Source organism: Trichomycterus rosablanca, chromosome 11 (assembly GCF_030014385.1).
Source record: "Trichomycterus rosablanca isolate fTriRos1 chromosome 11, fTriRos1.hap1, whole genome shotgun sequence".
Taxonomy (NCBI): Eukaryota; Metazoa; Chordata; class Actinopteri; order Siluriformes; family Trichomycteridae; genus Trichomycterus; species Trichomycterus rosablanca.
The window spans coordinates 23,218,889-23,243,965 of NC_085998.1; the positions used below are offsets into that span (position 1 = coordinate 23,218,889).

A 25,077-nucleotide genomic window follows, 5' to 3' on the forward strand; every position below is an offset into this window, starting at 1 on the left:
AGGATGGACCATCACACAGTGGAAACGTGTATTGTGGTCAGATGAATCAGCATTCCAGGTCTTTTTTTGGAGAAAATGGACACCAAAGACAAAATGGACCATCCAGACTGTTATCAGCAACAAGTCCAAAAGCCAGGGTCTGTCATGGTATGGGGCTGTGTCAGTGCCCTTGGCAAAGGTCATTTACACTTCTGTGATGGCAGCATCAATGCAGAAAAGGACATTGAGATCTTAAAGCAACATATGCTGCCTTCAAGACGTCATCTTTTCCAGGGACGTCCATGCATTTTTCAACAAGACAATGCAAAACCCCATTTTGCACACATTACAAAGGCATGGCTGTGGAAGAAGAGGGTACGGGTACTAGACTGGTCTGCCTGCAGTCCTGACCTGTCCCCAATAGAGAATGTGTGGAGAATTTTGAAATGAAAAATGCGACAATGACGACCATGTACTGTTGCACATCTTAAGACGTGTTTGCAGGAAGAATGAGACAAAATAAAAGCTGAAACACTAAATCACTTGGTATCCTCTGTGCCAAAACGTCTTTTAAGTGTAGTGAAAAGGAATGGCAACATTACAAAGTGGTAAATACTTTACTGTCCCAACTTATTTTGGAATGTGTTGCAGGCCTGAAATGCAGGAATGGATGTTTATTAATAAATAAAATGAAGTTGAGCAGATAAAACATGAAATATCTCAGGTTCATCCTGTCTGCAATCAAATAAAAGTCAAAGTAAATGTAAGAAACTCTGTGTTTTTTATTATTTGCATTTTCCATGCTGTCCCAACTTTTTCCTGATTTGGGCTTGTATTTAATCATTTAATAACAATAGCAATTTTGTAATTTGTATATTTGTATGTTTAAACACTTTGGTCCTGAGTAAATATGACTTTGTTCCCTTTTGAAAGGGTTAAAATGTTAGTACGTCAGTAGAGAGCACTTCCGGGATCTAGTCATTCACTGTTTTTTTCCCACCCACATCCTACAGTAGATGGAAGCTCGGTTGAAAGGAGACTTGTTACACATCCACTAACGACTAGATTATAATAAGGATCCTTGAGGTACTGTCACAATAACGCAAAAGAGTGGAATAAACTGTCTCAAACTGAGGAGAACATGCTATATTTTTTCCATATGGCGTCTGTGTGGGAGCACGGGAGCACAGTTTAATCTGTTAGGATCTGTTATTTGTATTACTGTACTGTACTGTACTGGATTCCACCGCAGTGAAAATGATCTGTTGTGTGTACATGCTGATGATCCGAATTGTTTTAGTAGCTCAGGAGGTGATCTCAGAGCAACATGTGCTTCCATCCTCTCCCACTACCAGGGTCAACTCAACTGCGTCAGTACAGGAGGATTTACCGCTGAGTAACAGCACTGATTCCGCTGTGGGATCCCGCATTTCTACCATTCTGAGAGATCTACCCACCATCAAAAACATCGTCATCTTTATCTGTGTCCTTACCACCCTGCTCATCACCTGTCTGCTCTTCCAGGTGTACAGGTAACGGCATTTCATTCAGGTTATAGTCCTTTACAGAAATACTAAAAACAGAGTCAGTAAGTGGATTCAGTGCTTTTCTTGTTCTTGAACGACTCTTGAAGGACTATTCATATTATATACCTACAATAATGCAAGATTAAGAAAGGAAAAATGTCTGATTGAAGTTTAATTGGGATCAACTTTGGCTTGAGTATTTTAGTAGTAAATCCAATGCTTCTCAGTATTGCATTTCCCCCTAAAACAGTTATCATAAGGTAAAATTATACACACATACACCGATCAGCCATAACATTAAAACCACCTCCTTGTTCCTCACTGTCCATTTTATCAGCTTCACTTACCATATTGAAGCACTTTGTAGTTCTACAATTACTTACTGTAGTCCATTTGTTTCTCTGCATGCTTTATTAGCCCCCTTTTATGCTGTTCTTCATGGGTCAGTACCCCCACAGGACCACCACACAGCAGGTATTATTTGGGTGGTGGGTCATTCTCAGCACTGTAGTGACACTGACATGGTGGTGGTGTGTTAGTGTGTGTTGTGCTGGTATGAGTGGATTGAGTGAGTTTTTAAACACCTCACTGTCACTGCTGGACTGAGAATAGTCCACCAACCAAAAACATCCAGCCAACAGCGCCCCGTGGGCAGCGTCCTGTGACCACTGATGAAGGTCTAGAAGATGACCAACTCAAACAAGTCTCTGACTTTACATCTACAAGGTGGACCAACTAGGTAGGAGTGTGTAATAGAGTGGACAGTGAGTGGATACAGTATTTAAAAACTCCAGCAGTGCTGCTGTGCCTGATCCACTCATACCAGCACAACACACACTAACACACCACCACCATGTCAGTGTCACTGCAGAGCTGAGAATGATCCAACACCTAAATAATACCAGCTCTGTGGTGGTCCTGACCATTGAAGAACAGGGTGAAACCAGGCAAAAAAGGTATGTAGAGAAACTGATAAACTACAGTCAGTAATTGTATAACTACAGAGTGCATCTATATGGTAAGTGGAGCTGATAAAATAGACAGTGAGTGTAGAAACAAGGAGGTGGTTTTAATGTTATGGCTGATCGGTGTAGCATTATACAGCCAAAGGTGACTATTTAACCTTAATAAAAATACAGCAATAGAGTAATATGCTGGGGTACAGTGTACATTGTAAATAAAATGTGACCAAATAAATAAATTATATAGGCTTTATACATAGATTATATATGATAAAGATAAATTATATAAAGTCTAATATTAATACTATCTTAAACAGTGCTTTTATCGGTCATTGTTTTCTAGACAATCAAAGAAAATGCAGTACATTAAAGTGACTCATTAGGGTGATGTGTTCACCATAAAATAGATTAAAACAGATGAATGTCACATGTTTCTTTAATTTACTGTATTAATATTAATTAAATCTCTGCTTAAGTCTTATTAGTTTATTAGTGTTTATGAATTGACTGCAAAGCTTTATTTCTGTGTGGAGTTTGCATGTTCTCCCTGTGTCTGTGTGGGTTCTCTCCCACAGTCCAAAAACATGCAATTGAGGTGAATTGGAGATACTAAATTGTCCATGACTGTGTTCGATATAACCTTGTGAAATGATGAGTCTTGTGTAATGAGTAACTACCATTTCTGTCGTGGATGTAATCGAAGGGTGTAAAACATGACATTAAAAATCCAAATAAACAAACAAACAAAGCTTTTATTCTCAATATTAAAAATATGGACTCCCATCCAAGTACATGCAATTGAAATATATATATACAGTCATGGCCGAAAGTGTTGGCACCCCTGAAATTTTTCCAGAAAATGAAGTATTTCTCCCAGAAAATTATTGCAATTACACATGTTTTGTTATACACATGTTTATTTCCTTTGTGTGTATTGGAACAACACAAAAAAGCAGAGAAGAAAAGGCAAATTTGACATAATTTCACACAAAACTCAAAAAATGGGCCGGACAAAATTATTGGCACCCTCAACTTAATATTTGGTTGCACACGCTTTGAAAAAAATAACTGAAATCAATCGCTTCCTATAACCATCAACAAGCTTCTTACACCTCTCAACTGGAATTCTGGACCACTCTTCTTTTGCAAACTGCTCCAGGTCTCTCATATTTGAAGGGTGCCTTCTCCCAACAGCAATTTTAAGATTTCTCCACAGGTGTTCAATGGGATTTAGATCCGGACTCATTGCTGGCCACTTCAGAACTCTCCAGCGCTTTGTTTCCATCCATTTCTGGGTGCTTTTTGAAGTATGTTTGGGGTCATTGTCCTGCTGGAAGACCCATGACCTAGGACGCAAACCCAGCTTTCTGACACTGCGCCCTACATTGCGACCCAAAATCCTTTGGTAATCTTCAGATTTCATGATGCCTTGCACACAGTCAAGGCACCCAGGGCCAGAGGCAGCAAAACAACCCCAAAACATCTTTGAACCTCCACCATATTTGACTGTAGGTACTGTGTTCTTTTCTTTGTAGGCCTCATTCCGTTTTCGGTAAACAGTAGAATGATGTGCTTTACCAAAAAGCTCTATCTTGGTCTCATCTGTCCACAAGATGTTTTCCAAGAAGGATTTTGGCTTACTCACGTACATTTTGGCAAACTGCAGTCTAGCTTTTTTATGTCTCTGTGTCAGCAGTGGGGTCCTCCTGGGTCTCCTGCCATAGCGTTTCATTTCATTCAAATGTCGACGGATAGTTCGCGCTGACACTGATGCACCCTGAGCCTGCAGGACAGCTTGAATTTCTTTGGAACTTGATTGGGGCTGCTTATCCACCATCCGGACTATCCTGCGTTGCAACCTTTCATCAATTTTTCTCTTCCGTCCACGTCCAGGGAGATTAGCTACAGTGCCATGGGTTGTAAACTTATTGATTATGTTGCGCACCGTGGACAAAGGAACATCAAGATCTCTGGAGATGGACTTGTAACCTTGAGATTGTTGATATTTTTCCACAATTTTGGTTCTCAAGTCCTCAGACAGTTCTCTTCTCCTCTTTCTGTTCTCCATTCTTAGTGTGGCACACACAGACACACAATGCAAAGACTGAGTCAACTTCTCTCCTTTTTATCTGGTTTTAGGTGTGATTTTTATATTGCCCACACCTGTTACTTGCCACAGGTGAGTTTAAACAAGCATCACATGCTTGAAACAAAGTTATTTACCCACAATTTTGAAAGGGTGCCAATAATTTTGTGTTGTTCCAATACACACAAAGGAAATAAACATGAGTATAACAAAACATGTGTAATTGCAATAATTTTTGCAGGAGGAATACTTCATTTTCTGGAAAAAATTCAGGGGTGCCAACACTTTTGGCCATGACTATATATATATATATATATATATATATATATATATATATATATATATATATATATATATATATAATCTTATATTCTATTTACATTTCACATATTTTTTTTATTTAAAATTCTAATAGATTATTTTTTTTGGAATTTTCTATTTTTCCCCCTCTCTTTTCCCCCAATTTTCTCCCCTAATCCAATTACCCTGATTGCGTCCTCTATACTGATTTGACCCTTTACCGCTGACTGAGGACGCCTCTCAACTGACATACGCCCCCCTCCGGCACGTACAGTCAGTACAGACTGCATTTTTCACCCGCACGAATTGAGTTCATACACCGACGGGCACTGTGTACGGAGGGCCACACCCCCATCAGCATTATTCCTCAGCCCTGTGCAGGCGCCATCAGTCAGCCAGCAGGGGCCGCAGTTGCACCAGTTATGAGGACCTATGATCCGACTTTTTACCCCTAACCCTATGAACAACAGCCAATCGTTGTTCATGCAGCTGCCCAACCTAGTCAGAAGGCAGAGCTGAGATTCGATACGATGTATTCGAAACCCCAACTCTGGTGTGCTAGCGTACTTTACTACTGCGCCACCTGAGGGGCTAAAATTCTAATAATTTCTATTATTTAATTCCTTTCGTTAAGGTTTCATCACAGTTAATGTACATTTTGAAAAGTTTTTTTTGTATTTGTATACACTGCATATGTTGCATGTTCCAATGTACATTACATAACTCTTCTGTGTTTGTTTCAGATCTGGAAAGAAGATCCGGAAAACACGCAAATATGACATCATCACAACTCCAGCTGAGCGTGTGGAGATGGCCCCCCTAAATGAAGATAATGAAGATGATGAAGACTCAACTCTTTTTGATGTTAAATACAGCTAAGAGTGCAGAGAAGGCAAACAGGTATGATTAGAGTTCGTCCCACGAGTGTGTAATTAAATATTGAAGCAGTGTTACAAACAATACAGTCTCATTACATAAGAAACGTTTTTTTCCCCAAATAAAATACAAAGGAAATACAATTCAATAACACCATACTGTGATCCAGCTAGAAACAAACCATTGGATTGTGTGCCATCAAGGGTTAACACACTGTAAAAATGTGTTCTGTAAAAATACATGACTTCTATTGCCAGCAGTCAGTCGGCTTCACCCTTCCGTCCTTTCAATTGTTCCGAGATGTAGGCAGCTTCCTCTGAGCAGGACCTGGTGTCCTGTTTTCCTTACATCTGCTGGGTTACATAGTGCACCATTAGATAAAACAGTATAATAATACAAGTTCTGAATATTCCTTTCTTTATAAGATCCCCAGAATTTTACTGAGATGCAATAAGGATATTTGAACATTTCCAGCTCATAATAACATGTTTTATTCACTCTTCTCCCTAGGTGAATTCACTGTTGGTAATAATGGCATCACTGGTGTAAATCCTTTGTTTCATCCACCTAATAATGAGGAAAGCTCATCTGAAAGTGAAGCCTACACCTCCTTTTTGAAGTGACTGTATTACTTACATAGTCATGCCAGAAGCATGCGAACCATCTCCATATTTTCTTCTGTGATCATTTTGTACTACCTGTGATCAATTGTACTGTTTTGGACTGACTGTCTGACCATTTTTACTGGAGACCAAATGAACAGGCTTCTAAGGACTATGTGAACAAATGAAGGAGATGTTGCAATGTCTTTTCAGGACGGACTGATGATGAACTGAACTTCATATCTGCATATATGTGACAGCCTAATTCAGCCCTAATTCATCCTCCTGTTCATTGTGTGTCCAGGTTTTTACATTGTGTTTTTATGGTGACATTCCTGAAAAAAATACACTTGTGTAAGTCATACCCTAGCTGAATTGATCCAGAATGTTACCTTGTAGTCCAGTATTTTGCTATGAATTAATATTTCATGTAAGACCCTTTATACCGCATCATAAACTGCTTTAAATAATTTACAACCCCATAAAAATTCAAAGCTAGATTTACATTATACTTTTGTTACATTGCAAACAGTTTGAACCCAAGATATTTTGTGTTTTGTCTGGTCCACTACATTTCATTTGTTAATATACCTCCATTCCTGTATTTTAGGTCCACAATAAGTTGGGGCAATTTAGTGCTAGTAATGAGGTAAAAAAAACAACTAAATTAAATAATGGTGTGATTTCAAACCGGTAAATTTAATCATGATTTGGAACACATACATTGCTTTAAATCAGAAAGCATTTTACATTGTTACGAAACTGCCATAAGGTACCATAGGTTCTTAGGCTGTGGCAAAAATATAGTGTAACTGCAGTGTTATAATCTGCAAGATGTTACCAAACATAGAAGCACTATGCCAAATTCCATTTCAATTGGACAATCTGTGTCTCATCTTTTTTTTTTAGGAATGGTTTCATACTCGTGTACTGGGCCACATTGGGTTAATTGTGTTAGGACCCTGGAAGTTGCCCCAATGGCTATATTTATTGTTTTGCATTTTCCTTACTGCCTCAGCTTTTTTGATTTTGGGTTGTAATTCACATATCTTTTGGATGTTTTGAGTATTTTGAAGAATTTTAGGGTGTTTTATATAGATGAAAATCTTGTATTAGGACAGAATTAATATATATGTGGGTTGTACACTGCTTACATATATTTGCTTAGATATATTTGCCTATGCGTGTTAACCAGATATATTTATTTTCTAATACTGACTAAAGTATATAATTGTGTATGAAGGTAATTTCTCAGAAAAAGCTTATTTTATAACATAAGGTGTAATAATTCAACATTTTCGGAATTTTAGTAGCTTTGTAGGTGATGTGCGTTAATACTGTATGTTTTTATTCTAAAGTTGCTAGCCTCTTTTAGCAACTAGATTTGAATGTTTAAATTGTGGTTTGAAGATTTCAAGTTGCTGCTATGTGTGTTTGGAAAGAAATCGTTCAATAACTGGCATACTAACAGACTAGGGGTGGTACCATTTTAGTACCCCCTTTTACTTTAATTATTCTAACAATATCTTATACATAATTTACATGTACTATGACAAGAAAGGATTTTGTAATTATTTAGGTTTTAACAATAATCACATATGAAATATTTAGGCAGAGTATTTTTGTCTATTATGCTTTTTAGCTACAAATGAATATTGTATTTATTACACACTTTAGTATAAGCTCAAAATAAATAACAGATAGAACATTGTCTTATGGCCAAATTTTACTTCTGCAAAATTTTTAAATAAAATATTCTATGACTGCAAACTTCTCATGCCCTAATACAGAAAGCGGAACTATGATGCACCCTTCACCATGCCTTACAGTTAGGGCAAGGTTTTTGTGTTGGTGTGCAGTGATGTTTACCTAAATATATACCAAAAAACTGCCAAAACTGTATGTATTTGTATTATTCCAACTACGCACAGAACAATGTCAGATTTGCTGTAAAACTTTGCAGGTTGCCAATTCCTTGGGAGACATTTCTACTGCTAATGTCCTCTTACATTTGTTTTGATAGAATACAGAGACTTCTCTTGTGACTGTGTTTATTAACCTGAATGTTTACTGAAGGCAAATCAAGAGAGAGGCAGAATACATCCAGGAGAGAGTGATGATAGGGTATTGCCGAATAATCGGCACTGGTGGTGACGCTCTAATAATCCTGGGATTTGTCTTACAACATTCTGGGGTTAAAACAGTCATTAAAACATAACCTTTACAGCCACCTAATAATATTTTGGTCAACAATAAAGCATAGTTGGTCATTTTATCTTGCTTGAGAAGAAAGAGAAATGTTACTTAATCCAATTTCTCTAGCTGATGTGTAATCATGACATGCTGCTCAGCACTTTGTTAAGGATTTATAACAATTGGTGTCCACTAGCATTTTTGTTGTTGTTGTTGCAGTATTACAGTCTCTTATTCTGTTCACTTTTGGTAGGCATTAATAGTCTTTATGAAGCTTTTGCTCAATAGGCTAAAGGTGGTATTTTTTAATGTGGCTATTTTCAGAATTTTACCTGTATTTTTTCTCTCTCTCTTTTTTACTTACTGTTTGATGTGAGGAATAGCAAAATGATTTTCATATGCTCGCATACTTCCAAGTTAAGTAAGTATAATTTTACATTTGCAGTGTTTGCAAATTGTGTTATTTTTACCTTCAGACATCCATAATCAGTAAGCTTTGATTATCTCATCTACAGGTTTTTTTTTGTACTGCAACCTCTTTTATGGTGTGGTTTGTAAAATGCAAAGCCAGGTGTAATGTTTGTTCAGAATGTGAAGTACATGAATCATTTCTGTAATAAATGTTATATATAATATCTTCCTCTAAATGTTTTCTTTAAAAAAATAAAAGACTACATAGTGGCCTTGGCACAGAAAAATATAAATGTGCAGGACAATGTGACATTCCATGTTAATGCAGGGTTAAAATAATTAATGCTAATGCATTGTGCTGTTTAGGAGGGGGCTGTTGAACAGTGCATCTGAAATGTATGTGTTCTCATCTAACAAAAGCTGGACATCAGGAATGTTTGTGTAACCTAAGAATACGCACAACCTCATACACCAGAACCAGTTAGACCTGATACAACTGCTTGTTTGTACCAACTTACACTCACCTATTTATTAAGTACGTACACCTTTAAAGGTATAAACGTATTTATTCAGAATTCAGTCAATGTTTATATCTATCACCGGAAAGGAGACAAATGCAAGCGTCTTTGACCATGGCTTGGATGTTGATGCCAGACAGGCTGGTGGTTTGAGTGTGCCAGGACTGCTTTTCTTTATAAACTGGTGTAAAAACCCAAAAACCATTCAGTGAGTGTCATAAGGAAGCACCTTATTGTTGAGAAAGGTCAGAGAAGGACCTCCAGAAAGGTTACAATTATTGATAAGGAGTAACCGCTGTGTTCAGCACGGACAGCAGCTAGACGGGCTGGGAGTGACTCAATAAGGTCTTGGTAGGTTGTCACAGGTATCTGGAGCCATGCTAGTGTATCCCACAGCTGGTTCAGAGCCCCATACACAGTAGGGTTCGGTGAACTGTTGGCTTAGACACACGTCTGGTAGCCCCCTGGTTTACTTTGGCAGCGAGTTGCTCCAGTGTAGCGTGTTGGTCTACCTTTGCGCACCTTCTTTGACCATGGCTCGGACAATGGTGCCTGACAGGCTGGTGGTTTGAGTGTGCCAGGACTGCTTTTCTTTATAAATTGGTGTAAAAACCCAAAAAACATTCAGTGAGTGTCAGTTCAGAAAACACCTTATTCAGAAAGGCTACAGTTAATGTCATAAGTTTACATACACCTTAGCCACATTCATTTAAACTCAGTTTTTTACAATTCCTGACATTTAATCCTAGTATACATTTTTTCTCTTAGGCCAATTTGGATTACTACTATATTTTATGAATGTAAAATGTCACAATAATAAAAGTGACTGATTTATTTTAGCTTTTATTTCATTCATCACATTCCCAGTGCCTCAAAAGTGTATATGCACAGGGTAGGCCTTAAAATACGGACACATGTACATTAAATTAAATTATGTAAACATTCATACCATGATTAGACTACAAAACCTAGCAGATCAAACCACCATATTCAGATGCTGAATTGGAACACTCTAGAATTACCCACTCATACTTAATGTCTATTTCAAGTTGATTTGCATTAACATTTCTTAATGGCTAAACAAGACAAAATGCCAGCAAAATGCAGTATAATATTCTTCTCTTCTTCACTATTTATTGTTTAGCTTTTTCCCACTTTTAATTTCTATGTAAGTATTGTCTTTTATGGAATTTTGGTTGGATATTTTCCATGGTTTTTCACCATATTAGTATTCTATCCTTTTTAAACAATGCTACTTGTTGTCTGATTTTGGAAGGCATCCTTTTCCAGAAGCCATGTGATTATCTGTTTTGTCTTTGTCGTGTAGCTGGCATGGGTTTGGTTTTATGAGATATGGGACTCAAGGAAAATTACAATAAAAACTTTACTGTCAAACCCTGTGGCTGTTTTCTTCTGTAAATGGAAACCATGTAATGAGACTCCAGATGTACACATACACACCAACTAAGTTCTTTAACAGCTAAGTAATTAAATTATATAAAATTACTATTTTTAGTTTTGCTTATTAAAACAAATTTAGTAAATCTGATGACACCTTAATGAGTAGCGCACAGCAAACTGAAATTTATGTTGTTATAAAATTATACTTTCTAAAGCCCATTTTACACATACACCTTCACCCAAGTATTAACCATCAAAAAATAAATGTATTTATTAACTATACACTGCTTATTTTTACATACATTTATTTACTACAATCTTTACTTTAATATTTGCTATTTATAAAGCAGTCTGACTTATATTCTAAAAGGTGTTTTAAACAGAGCTCAGATAATTCTATTTTGTAATTTTCACAGAAAGTTTCTACAACTAATATTAATATACTTTTGTAAAGTACCGATAACGAAAAAAACATTGCATTAAAGATTAACCAGCTTTCCATTTTAGTAGTTTCACACTGCAGAGACAAACAGGAAACAGACAGCCAGGAATGTGCATTATCAAAGCAAGCTCGGTTGTAAAACAGACCGTGTCGCCAGTCACATGGAAAACAGATGAAAATTTACCAAGCCACCCATAAAAAGATCTGTTAAATTTAGCATCCTTGCGCCCTGACAGCAGGAAATGTTAACACTACAAAATATTCCTCAAGCTATGAGACTGTGAGGAACTGTGGTATGTAGTTAAGTTTTGCAAAATTGGACACAGACCCTTTCTGTTTTGCACAACACAGACAGGCTTTCTGTTTTACACAGGGTGGTTAGCTAACGTAGTTATTTTTAAACTTAAACATAAAAAATCTACATTAGAAAACCGTTTCCCCACCCCAAAATCACATGACTCAAAGCACAAGACCGAGTACAATGTGTTTATTTTGCTGTAGATGGATGAACATTAGACCACATTTAATTACTATTTAAAGCAAATATTTATGCAATTACAAAGTACTTGTTTGCAGTTGCATTGTTTTTAAAATTGTATTAGGCTCAATGTACCATATACAAAATCCAGCCTACCAAACCACGTCTTGTAGCACTCTAAATCTATTATAATAATCACACAGAATAACTATATTAAAGAGGATGTTGCTGGTTTATCAAACTTACACATGTTCATTGTGTTTCATATGTGCATTTTTACCTAGAGATAATAAAGAAAGCAAGAATACAATTCCAAAGAACCATCTCTGTGTACATAGGGGGTGATGTGTGTGTGAACAGCTGGGTGTGTTCAGGATTTGCCTGCACTATCTTCATGTTTGCCTATCAGCAGCTCTGTTTGCACCTACATTCTTATAAAAAAGTTGTTCTGTTAGTTTAACACACATTCCACTAGGAGCTTGAGTAACACTACACATTTAGGCTTTGTAGCACAAACATTTACATTTTGTGTGTAGATGTATCACCACTGTAACTACAACTGCTTATCATCACATCTTAAGCTTTTTCAAACACTTACTGAGCAACTGCATTACATTACATGCATTTACATTTACATACATTACATGAATGTACTTCTGGAAATAAGTAATGATATACACTACTCAGCCATAACAATCAAACCACCTCCTTGTTTCTACACCCACTGTCTTTTTATCAGCTCCATATACCATATAGAAGCACTTTGTAGTTCTACAATTACTGACTGTAGTCCATTTATTTCTCTACATACCTTTTTAGCCTGGTTTCACCCTGTTCTTCAATGGTCAGGACCCCCACAGGACCACCACAGAGCAGGTATTATTTAGGTGGTGAATCACTCTCAGCACTGCTGTGACACTGACATGGTGGTGGTGTGTTAGTGTGTGTTGTGCTGGTATGAGTGGATCAGACACAGCAGCACTGATGGAGTTTATTTTAATACCGTGTCCACTCACTGTCCACTCTATTAAACACTCCTACCTAGTTGGTCCACCTTGTAGATGTAAAGTCAGAGACGATCGCTCATCTATTGCTGCTGTTTGAGTTGGTCATCTTCTAGACCTTCATCAGTGGTCACAGGACGCTGCCGACAGGGCGCTGTTGGCTGGATATATTTTTGGTTGGTGGACTATTCTCAGTCCAGCAGTGACGGTGAGGTGTTTAAAAACTCCATTAGCGCTGATGTGTCTTATTCACTCATATCAGCACAATACACAGCAACACACCACCAACATGTTAGTGTCACTGCAGTGCTGAGAATGACCACCACCCAAATAATACCTGCTCTGTAGTGGTCCTGTGGGGGTCCTGACCATTGAAGAACAGCATGAAAGAGGGCTAACAAAGCATGGAGAGAAACTACAATCAGTAATTGTAGCTACAACGGTCACCACTGATAAAGTGCACAGTTATGTCACTATACTGATGTATGACTCTGACACTGTACAACTTGAACACAGGTCTGTAGTAAAAAGAGTGGACGACTTTATACAGCTCCGCTTCCAGCTTGCTTCGGTGTCGTTGGTATAACTTTGATATAGCAACTTACCTGAAGTATTTTCGCCCCGTCTAGACATCCTTTGAAACCACTGTTTTAATTATTTTTCTGAAAGCTTATTTCTCGACTGGCTATAGAGGAATCATGTCCTCGCATTGGTGGATTTGGTAAAATCTGTATTCTAAATTTGAATTTCTTCAACTTAAAACAAATCCATTATGTAACATAAATTTTATATTAAGCATTTAGTTTCAGGATGCTTTTCAGCTCAGATGTCTTTTGACATGCATGAATTATTCAACTTCTGAGAGTTAAACTGTGCTGGTTTAAGACTTTATCCAGTATCTTGGAAGTGCATCTGAGAGCAGTCAAGAATAGTTTTGTTGTTTATACAAGAGTAGGAGGTTCTTCAGTTGTTAATTAAACAAGGAAATTGATAATAAACATGCAATAGTAATGAGTAAAAATGCACATTCTGTGAGACTTTTAATGTAACAAAATGTGTGTATAAAAGTCACAAGCAATAAACAGCACACTCAATTTGTCTTAAACTTTATTGATAATTGCTGTCTGTGTTGGTAATTGAAGTTGCATTAAGGTGATTTCTGTGTGATAGCTAACAAACCTTAAATGAGACACAGTCATGTTTAATAAGGTGATGTTCCTTTAATAGTAAACAGTAGTTACTCAGGCTTTTGATTAGTCTTTCTAAACTAGGGATGTGTGGGCAGTCTGGTGCTCTCATGTTTGTCAGATTCGCTGGCGCTGCATGTTGGCTTCTGGCTGCACCTGGTTTCTGACCCTTAGGACTGGAGCTGCCCACTCCGATTATAGACAAAGGAGCAGAGCTTAGTTTCTAGGTCATAGAAACGTGTGGTGATCAGGGATGTTGGGTTGCTGTCGTTCTGCCTCTCTTGTACGATCACTCAGGTTTGATAACGGTAGGGGAGGTGAGCGCTGATGTCCTGCGAAAGCCTTTATGACTTTGTGTAAATCCTTTATGACTTCGCTCTACCTTTTAGTTATGCTGTAATAATTAGGGGTGCTGGAGTCTCATGCTACTAATGTTTTACTCTTAATGATTTCACATTTTTAACTACATTTTCTGTTGTTTTACCCCGAGGTGGTTCTGACGGAAACCTGTTTACCCACCCGATCGAGACTGCCGTGCCAACAATGATGCTCCTGTGACGGAAACCTGGCGTGTTCGCACCAAAAATTTCGAGAACTCAGTACAGACTTAATCACAGACTGGACTGAATAATGAACTCCAACTGTTTACATAATTATTATTATTATTTTTTGCTAGTTATAGCTTTTAGTTTAATTTAATTTTGTGTTTGTATGATTTGTGTAAATCCTATTTATTCAAATTATCCTTCAGGCCACCCAAGGTGGATGGGGGTCCCTGCTGAGTCTGGTTCCTCTCAAGGTTTCTTCCTGTATTTTTAATGGTGTTTTCTTTGCCACTGTCGCCCTCGGCTTGCTCAACAGGGGTTTTTGGTCTGTTGGTTCTGGATTCTGTGAAGTTGCTGTGAGACAATGTCTACTGTAAAAAGCGCTATATAAATAAATTTGACTTGACAATATATTATGACATTTTTTTTTTTAAGGTTTAATGATGTTAACACATTGGCCCATATACGGCTGATACTGATTCTCGCAGTAAAAAATGTGTCTCCGTCCAAAAATACCCATGATAAATGGATAAATGAAATACAGCACACTAAAAGAATATAGCAAATGTTAAAGCTGCACTGTTACTCATAACTTTTACTACAGTTACTTGAAACCTTGTTCCAAACTCATAGTTAAGGTTTAAAATAGAACAAAGTGGCCAATATGATGCAAATTTTAAGGAAATGAAGTTAAGCTTTGCCACAGTAGGAACACTGCGTCTCATGTATCTTCTTCTTTAACAAACCTGTACTGAATTACATACTATGATATTAACTTGTATTTCCAATATAGTTACTAATTGATGCTATTCCAGTTAATAATGAGTACGGTAGCATAGGTAAGGCCCTATTTAATTCACGGCTGTGAAAACCGTGCCATGGACCGCGAAATGAGCCGTTTCCTGAGTAACATGCAATTTACTGCGAAATTCAAAATTTAAGGTTTGTGTTTAGTGATTTACCATTTTTCATTTACGGAGCGTATGAAATATGAGGCGCAATGTGCAATATGAGGCGGTCCTAGCAATCATACAGTAATTAAGTTAGTGTAACAAACTTTTCTGTGGTGTAGTGGTGTAGTGTGCTGATGTACTGTATGTGTTTAAGTAGTGAGTGCTTTTTGTCCCTTTGAGGATTCCATAGTCAAAGGAAATGTGTGCTTCTCTACACATGTGATCATCTCTGTGCAGCGATAGTCTGTGTACAGTTTATTTTTATTTCTTTAAAACACAGCAAACTCTAAAGATGTTGGTTACACTAGAAATAGGTTAGACAAAATGTTCAAGATGTTGAAGTCTAAAGCAGCTAAAAACATATAGCTCAGTCATTTGTTTTATGCATTTTCTCCCCTTTTTCTCTCGACTTTTTAGCGCATCCATATGCCTGATTGTCACGTCCCCGCTCACATTGGAGGACAAAGCAAATCCACGCCCCCTCCGACACGTGGGCAGCAACCGTACACATTTTGTCACCTACACTAGACGAGATCAGCTGCGGATCAGCTCTGTGTATGGAGAGACACACCCTGATCCGCATTCTTTCCCCGTTCATGTAGATGCTCAGCCCAGCCGGCAGGCAGAGCTGAGACTCGATACGATGTATTCGAGATCCCAGCTCTGGTGTGCTAGCGTGTGTTTTTACTGCTGCGCCACCTGAGCGGCCCCAAGTATAGGATTTGATATATACAGTGTATCACAAAAGTGAGTACACCCCTCACATTTCTGCAAATATTTCATTATATCTTTTCATGGGACAACACTATAGACATGAAACTTGGATATAACTTAGAGTAGTCAGTGTACAGCTTGTATAGCAGTGTAGATTTACTGTCTTCTGAAAATAACTCAACACACAGCCATTAATGTCTAAATAGCTGGCAACATAAGTGAGTACACCCCACAGTGAACATGTCCAAATTGTGCCCAAATGTGTCGTTGTCCCTCCCTGGTGTCATGTGTCAAGGTCCCAGGTGTAAATGGGGACCAGGGCTGTTAAATTTGGTGTTTTGGGTACAATTCTCTCATACTGGCCACTGGATATTCAACATGGCACCTCATGGCAAAGAACTCTCTGAGGATGTGAGAAATAGAATTGTTGCTCTCCACAAAGATGGCCTGGGCTATAAGAAGATTGCTAACACCCTGAAACTGAGCTACAGCATGGTGGCCAAGGTCATACAGCGGTTTTCCAGGACAGGTTCCAATCGGAACAGGCTTCGCCAGGGTCGACCAAAGAAGTCGAGTCCACGTGTTCGGCGTCATATCCAGAGGTTGGCTTTAAAAAATAGACACATGAGTGCTGCCAGCATTGCTGCAGAGGTTGAAGACGTGGGAGGTCAGCCTGTCAGTGCTCAGACCATACGCCGCACACTGCATCAACTCGGTCTGCATGGTCGTCATCCCAGAAGGAAGCTGACGCACAAGAAAGCCAGCAAACAGTTTGCTGAAAACAAGCAGCCCAAGAACATGGATTACTGGAATGCCCTGTGGTCTGACGAGACCAAGATAAACTTGTTTGGCTCAGATGGTGTCCAGCATGTGTGGCGGCGCCCTGGTGAGAAGTACCAAGACAACTGTATCTTGCCTACAGTCAAGCATGGTGGTGGTAGCATCATGGTCTTGGGCTGCATGAGTGTTGCTGGCACTGGGGAGCTGCAGTTCATTGAGGGAAACATGAATTCCAACATGTACTGTGACATTCTGAAACAGAGCATGATCCCCTCCCTTCGAAAACTGGGCCTCATGGCAGTTTTCCAACAGGATAACAACCCCAAACACAACCTCCAAGATGACAACTGCCTTGCTGAGGAAGCTGAAGGTAAAGGTGATGGACTAAACCCAATTGAGCACCTGTGGCACATCCTCAAGTGGAAGGTGGAGGAGTTCAAGGTGTCTAACATCCACCAGCTCCGTGATGTCATCATGGAGGAGTGGAAGAGGATTCCAGTAGCAACCTGTGCAGCTCTGGTGAATTCCATGCCCAGGAGGGTTAGGGCAGTGCTAGATAATAATGGTGGTCACACAAAATATTGACACTTTGGGCACAATTTGGACATGTTCACTGTGGGGTGTACTCACTTATGTTGCCAGCCATTTAGACATTAATGGCTGTGTGTTGAGTTATTTTCAGAAGACAGTAAATCTACACTGCTATACAAGTTGTACACTGACTAAGTTATATCCAAGTTTTATTTCTATAGTGTTGTCCCATGAAAAGATATAATAAAATATTTGCAGAAATGTGAGGGGTGTACTCACTTTTGTGATACACTGTAAGTATTGAATCTGTTTTAAATGTGCTCATGCACTGATCTCATCAACTGTGCTGTAGCTTCACCCTCACCCACTTACACATTTACTCACCACACATCTTTTCCACCCCCCCTACCAACTAAAAGCCCAGATCAAGGCACTTTCCGACCAAACTGTGGCACTGTAGAACTGTATAAACTGTAGCATAATGCAGCTTTTATTATACCACTCAGTGCAGAATCAGCAACTTCTGGAATGAGTAAAATATCAGAAAATTCATCTTTATAGGTAAAACAGTGTGCTTGACATTGTCTATCACACAAAAAACAACAAAGCTAAATATTTTCTAAAAATAATTTATTTTGCAGAATAAAATAATAGTTATTCAAGTTTGGCAATACAAAACATATATGAAAAGGATACTATCTACCCTTAAACTGCAGAAAGACCTTAAATGGTAATGTGCTATTAAGCATAATGTAAATATTTAAATGTATTAGGAACGTTATAGGAATTATGGGACTACTTGCATCCATAAAGGGGCATCTAAATGCATCGCTACCTGGCATCAAAATATTTCAAGCTGAATATTCTGTGTATCATGGCTTTTTCCACATGCAATGAGTTTGTTTTGTTTTCATATTGCATATATATATATATATATAAATGTTATTTCTTCTTATTTTTCTATAAAAATGCACTAAAACTGAGGCTTATATGTAGCCTTAGGTCCAAATTGGTTAGCTCTTCCACTTTAGGTAGGAAATCAACAGTCTAACTGGATTTGCAGGTACTCAGCTCATACAAAGCATATACGAGGGTTCTTCAAAAAGTTTCCACACTTTTTTAAACTATTAAAAAAAAAAACAATTTGTTTTATGCATTTTCTCCCGTTTTCTCCCTTTAAGTGCGTCCAATTGCCCGATTGGGTCATGCTTCCTCTCCACCAATGCCGATCCCCACTCTGATTGAGGAGAACGAAGCTAACCCACGCCCCCTCCGACACGTGGGCAGCAGCCGTATGCATTTTGTCACCTACACTTTCACGAGTGCAATGCGGATCAGCACTGTGTACAGAGAGACACACTCTGACATCACTCTTTTCCCGTCTCTGTGCAGGCACCATCAATCAGCCAGCAGAGGTCGTAACTGCATTAGTTATGAGAGAGACCCTATCCGGCTTTAATATCCCACCCCTATATGAACAACAGGCCAGTCGTTGTTCATGTGGCTGCTCAGCCCAGCCGGCAGGCAGAGCTGAGACTCGATACGATGTATTCGAGATCCCAGCTCTGGTGTTCCAGCGTGTGTTTTTACCGCTGCGCTACCTGAGCGGCCCTTTTAAACTCTATTTATTAAGAATTTCAAAAACCAAACATTACATCACTTTTCTACAGTCACCTTCTGATGCATTTTTCCCAGCGTCAAACCAACTTTCCCAGCATCAAACCATCGGCAATTTATTTTTTTGGTTGAGCGTGTAGCCACTGATGCCCAGCTGCTTTTACATCATCATCACATGAAACTATTCTTCACCTTAAAGCTTCTTTGAGCGGTCCAGTGCAGAAACTTTTTGAAGATCCCTTGAGTATATATATATATATATATATATATATATATATATATATATATCGAGAACATATGAACATCATTTAGCTAATATATGGTGGTGCATGTAAGCAGAAGTCTTAATATGTTATTTTTTTGGTCTGTGCTCTGTTTATTTAGTTAATGCCACCAAGTGGCCAATTAGACTAAATGCCAGACTCGAGACTCGGATATAACTATGCCCGCAGGATTTTTGTTATGGTTACTTTTACATTGTTAATTTACTAACAATACGTCTGGAAGTTCGTTTTTTTTTTTTATTTAAAAAGTTAGTGATGAATGCTGGAGAAAGCAATTTTAGGTTGTGTCCACAGACACTTTCTCTAATAAACATGCCCTGTAGGTTGCACTTCTTAAATACAGAGACATAGAATCATCAACACAGGCAAAACAAAAGCTGGAACTTGAGCAGTGTACGAGTTATTTTTTTTCAATTTGGTTATTTTTTTTCTGAGAGTATATTCATGCACCAGTGATGTTTTATTTTTATTTTTTTACTGGTGACGGCATACTACTTAGCTTGACCATTCTTTTTAAAATTCAAAACCCAGCCAGTAGCCCATCATTTACTTTTACTACCTGCATCAATATTAGGCTGGAACTGGGAGATTACAGTTGGGAATGGTCCTTTTTTTTATCTATAACTAAGCATTTTTATATCAGAAGTTCCTTTGTCTTCCTTCTTATTTGCCCTAATATACTTAAGTTCTCTTTTGCAATCTGGCAACCTTTGCCAGTTGCATGACATCTACACTAACCAAGAAGGGCCTATGACTAGAAAATGCCTTCTATAAACTACTCAAACACTTGTATCTCGACAGTGGTGGGCTAGCATTTACTCATCACAGACTGCTGTGACATTGGAATTTTGTTTGTAATCAGTTGTTATTAGTATTTCCACACTTGTATTCTCATTATGTATTATCTCTTGCTCTAAGCGACTACTATATATATATTATTTATATTCATTCTATACTATATATCTCTTTTAACTATTGCACAGATATAGATATTACCTCATAAAAGTAAGACATTTTTGGGCTTAATAAACTATGCATATTAACATAGTGACAGTAAAAAGACATAAGCACAGCAGCACCTCCTGGAAAAAAAAAACAACATCTGTAAAAGAACATAAAGCTGAAACACTCATGCAAACGTTTGCTATTGGCTTGAGACATTAAGAACAGATATGAGTTTGGTAAAACAGCCTACGTTTTGGCCACAATGTTAACAAGATACATGATACTGCAGTTTCCAACCGTTTTTCTGCAACTGAAATGTTTATCTGGGCATTAAACATAAAAAATACAATCTAATCTAATAAAACTGCTGTACTATATTTTGTCTTTTCTATTTTGTCTTTTTTGTTATTTTTTTTAAACTAGGAACCACACATTTGCCTATATAGTTAATCAATTTAAGCCAACTTTCATCTCACGAACTTTCAAGTAAAAGAAAATGCACAAAAGGCTAGTTCATAAGAGCCGCCACAAAAAAAGTCTGTGAATGTAGAGCTTAATCCAGCTCACTGCCAGATGACTTTTCAGATTGAGAACACAGCAGATGTCTTTAACATGTGAACTACAGATGAGTTCACTGGCACTGAACAATCCTTTCTGATATATCTTCAAGAAAATGTCAATGGACCCAAAAGTGCAATTAGCATGGATTCTCCTGCCGTTATGAATGGCACATTAAACATCACCTGCGCAGGAAGGATGTAAGTGCCATTCTTTCCAAAAACAAGCAACAAATGAACAAAAGATGCACCTTTATGCATTAAGCAGTTACCAGCCATTATAAAACAGACTCCATGTTTTCACAGTACTCATGATGCTCCAAGCTGTATATAAACTTTGTCCTGTTGACGTCCTTGCCCAGACTATCCAGGTTCATGTCGGAGGAGAAGATTTCAGCAGATGTCAGGTATGCCTCGCTGTTCTTTATGTACTTCTTGTAGTTGCAGCGCAGGCACTGCCATGTGGTGGCGTACAGCAGGAAGGCTGTTATTTTAAGCACAATGGCCAGACTCACATAGAGGTGGCGGTAGGCCACATTGTCATAAAGCAAGCATGCACCCTTTGTGCCACACTCGTGGCTCCAGAACAGGCATGTGGAGTCGATCGTCACACCGAAGATCAGAGGTGGTGGGATGAATCCTGTGAAACATTCAGACTTAGTAACTGTGAATTATTTGCCAGGATTTCATCATAAACTAAGAAGATTAACAGCAGAAATTAACATTAGGAATGCCTGGTTTGCAATCAACCTTTCAAATTATCCCAAATATGTTTAGTGTGGTTGTGGTCAGGGTTCTGAGCAGTAGTAGTGTTTATACACCAACCAGGAACAACATTATGAGCACTGACAGGTAAAGTAAATAACACTATCTCTTCATCACGGCACCTGTTAGTGGGTGGGATATATTAGGCAGCAAGTGAACATTTTATCCTCAGAGTTGATGTGTTAGAAGCAGGAAAAATGAGCAAGCGTAAGGATTTGAGCGAGTTTGACAAGGACCAAATTGTGATGGCTAGGCGACTGGGTCAGAACATCTCCAAAACTGCAGCTCTTGTGGGGTGTTCCCGGTTGGCAGTGGTCAATATCTATCAAAACTGGTCCAAGCAAGAAACAGTGGTAAACCGGCGACAGGGTCATGGGCGGCCAAGGCTCATTGATGCACGTGGGGAGCGAAGGCTGGTCCGTGTGGTCTGATCCAACAGACGAGCTACTGTAGCTTAAATTGGTAAAGAAGTTAATGCTGGTTCTGATAGAAAAGGTGTCAGAATACACAGTGCATCACAGTTTGTTGTGTATGGGGCTGCATAGCCGCAGACCAGTCAGTTAGGAAGGTGGCCATAATGTTATGCTTGATCGGTGTAAACTTTAAGCCACATAGCATAATTTATTTATAAGAATTTTAACGTCATGTTTTACACTTTGGTTACATTCATGACATAAACGGTAGTTACTCGTTACACAAGATTCAAGTTTAATGTCAAACACAGTCATGAACAATTTCGTATCTCTAATTCACCTCACTTACATGTCTTTGGACTGTGGTAGGAAACCGGAGCTCCCAGAGGAAACCCACACAGACATGGGGAGAACATGCAAACTCCACACAGAAAGGACCTGGACCACCCCATCTGGGGATCGAACCCAGGACCTTCTTGCTGTGAGGTGACAGTGCTACAGCAGAAATTAAACAAATGAATGCCTGGTTTGCAATCAACCTTCCAATTGATCCTAAATATGTTCAGTGTGGTTGTGGTCAGGGTTTCGAACAAGCCACTGAAGTTCTTCCACACTCTTTATGCCACAAGTAAAAGGCATATTAATATAGCTGATTTTCAATGGGTGTTGCTGAAACACCTGAACTCAGTAATTAAGATTAGTGTTTACACACTTTTAGGCCTTTTTGACTAAAGTGGAACAGACGCCGCTCCGGTCCGGCTCTTTTTCTCAGATTTCCCCCCCAATTTTCTCCCCTAGTCTAGACGTATTCAATACCCTGATTGTGTTACGCTTCACCTCTACCGATACAACCCTTCACTGCTGACTGAGGAGCGTCGCAACTGACACACGCCCCCTCCGACACGTGTGCAGTACCGACTGCATCTTTCTGCACCTTTCTGCACCTGCCCTAGGCGAGTTCATATGCGGATCAGCCTTGTGCACGAAGAGCCACACCCTGATCAGAATTATTCCCCAACTCTGCGCAGGCACCATCAATCAGCCAGGAGAGGTCGTAATTGTACCAGTTATGAGAAACCCTGGTTCGGCTCATGCCACCCTGAACAACAGCCAATCATTGTTCATGTGGGGGCGACCATTTGCCGGAACTTAATTTTAAACAGCCATATAGTATAAAAGAGCATTCTGATTGATGTGCAATCCACGTATCTTACCTATCAGTCGAAGTAAAAGGAACAGAACCCCAAGTGCATATGATTTTAACTCTGGCGTGACAGTTCTAAAAGAGAAAGCAGTTACTGCAGATTATCAAAAAGTATTAATACATAAAAGTTTATAGTGTGTAAAGGTTCAGTGCTAGTCCACACAGTCTTATTACTTGTTGCTACTTTACACAGCCAACAAAACAAAGCTAGCATAACATTTCTGCAAATTCATTCATTTAAATAATCACAAATAGCTTCTGTACAATACATGAACAGGCTTTCAATTAACCTGACTATAGACATCACACATTATTATTTATTTAAGAAGCAGTTACCTGATAAGGATTATAACAGAGGGTGTCTGAGCCATGGCTCCAATCATGCTGCAGAAACAGATCACACACAGAAAGATGAGGAAAACCTGCTGGCATCCGGGACTTGGGCATTTGCCTGGCACTATTGGGATTTTGCCATCACTAGAAATGCATGTGCATTCTGTCAGATTCTGTATGGAATAAAGAGAAAACACAAATGTAAGCCATGATGCACTAACAGTGTGCATTTATATTTTCAGATTATACACTTATTGGCCACTTTATTAGGAACAGAATACTGATACTTAACTCCTCATAGAGCAGCCTATATACATACAGTGTATCACAAAAGTGAGTACACCCCTCACATTTCTGCAGATATTTAAGTATATCTTTTCATGGGACAACACTGACAAAATGACACTTTGACACAATGAAAAGTAGTCTGTGTGCAGCTTATATAACAGTGTAAATTTATTCTTCCCTCAAAATAACTCAATATACAGCCATTAAAGTCTAAACCACCGGCAACAAAAGTGAGTACACCCCTAAGAGACTACACCCCTAAATGTCCAAATTGAGCACTGCTTGTCATTTTCCCTCCAAAATGTCATGTGATTTGTTAGTGTTACTAGGTCTCAGGTGTGCATAGGGAGCAGGTGTGTTCAATTTAGTAGTACAGCTCTCACACTGGTCACTGAAAGTTCCAACATGGCACCTCATGGCAAAGAACTCTCTGAGGATCTTAAAAGACGAATTGTTGCGCTACATGAAGATGGCCAAGGCTACAAGAAGATTGCCAACACCCTGAAACTGAGCTGCAGCACAGTGGCCAAGATCATCCAGCGTTTTAAAAGAGCAGGGTCCACTCAGAACAGACCTCGCGTTGGTCGTCCAAAGAAGCTGAGTGCACGTCTTTGAAAGATAGGCGCAGGAGTGCTGTCAGCATTGCTGCAGAGATTGAAAAGGTGGGGGGTCAGCCTGTCAGTGCTCAGACCATACGCCGCACACTACATCAAATTGGTCTGCATGGCTGTCACCCCAGAAGGAAGCCTCTTCTGAAGTCTCTACACAAGAAAGCCCGCAAACAGTTTGCTGAAGACATGTCAACAAAGGACATGGATTACTGGAACGATGTCCTATGGTCTGATGAGACCAAGATTAATTTGTTTGGTTCAGATGGTCTTAAGCATGTGTGGCGGCAATCAGGTGAGGAGTACAAAGATAAGTGTGTCATGCCTACAGTCAAGCATGGTGGTGGGAATGCCATGGTCTGGGGCTGCATGAGTGCAGCAGGTGTTGGGGAGTTACATTTCATTGAGGGACACATGAACTCCAATATGTACTGTGAAATACTGAAGCAGAGCATGATCCCCTCCCTCCGGAAACTGGGTCGCAGGGCAGTGTTCCAGCATGATAATGACCCCAAACACACCTCTAAGACGACCACTGCTTTATTGAAGAGGCTGAGGGTAAAGGTGATGGACTG

At 39.0% G+C, this 25,077-nt stretch overlaps 2 protein-coding genes across 2 annotated transcripts in view; one reads left to right on the plus strand and one right to left on the minus strand.

The window, feature by feature from the left end:
• Positions 1–1,254: 1,254 nt before the first annotated feature.
• On the plus strand, positions 1,255–9,142 carry fam174b (family with sequence similarity 174 member B). The gene is made up of 3 exons (XM_063004550.1): positions 1,255–1,511; positions 5,597–5,753; positions 6,240–9,142. The coding sequence occupies exons 1-2, from the start codon at positions 1,255–1,257 to the stop codon at positions 5,730–5,732; spliced, it is 393 nt and encodes a 130-aa protein (XP_062860620.1). The 3' UTR covers positions 5,733–5,753; positions 6,240–9,142.
• Positions 9,143–21,109: 11,967 nt separating this feature from the next.
• Positions 21,110–25,077, minus strand: part of slco3a1a (solute carrier organic anion transporter family member 3A1a) — a 76,446-nt gene continuing 72,478 nt past the window's right edge. Inside the window, exons 8-10 of the mRNA XM_063004551.1 lie at positions 23,610–23,779; positions 23,284–23,348; positions 21,110–21,531 (exon numbers count right to left, since the gene is read on the minus strand). Coding sequence (XP_062860621.1) covers positions 21,170–21,531; positions 23,284–23,348; positions 23,610–23,779 — 597 coding nt within the window. The 3' untranslated portion in view covers positions 21,110–21,169. The remainder of the gene's footprint in view (positions 21,532–23,283; positions 23,349–23,609; positions 23,780–25,077) is intronic.

Excerpts from the sequence above, each read along its gene's own strand:
- fam174b (XM_063004550.1), top strand. The coding sequence starts at position 1,255 with ATGCTGATGATCCGAATTGTTTTAGTAGCTCAGGAGGTGATCTCAGAG. Across the intron at positions 1,512-5,596 it reads CTGCTCTTCCAGGTGTACAG|ATCTGGAAAGAAGATCCGGA; the intron begins GTAACGGCATTT and ends TGTTTGTTTCAG.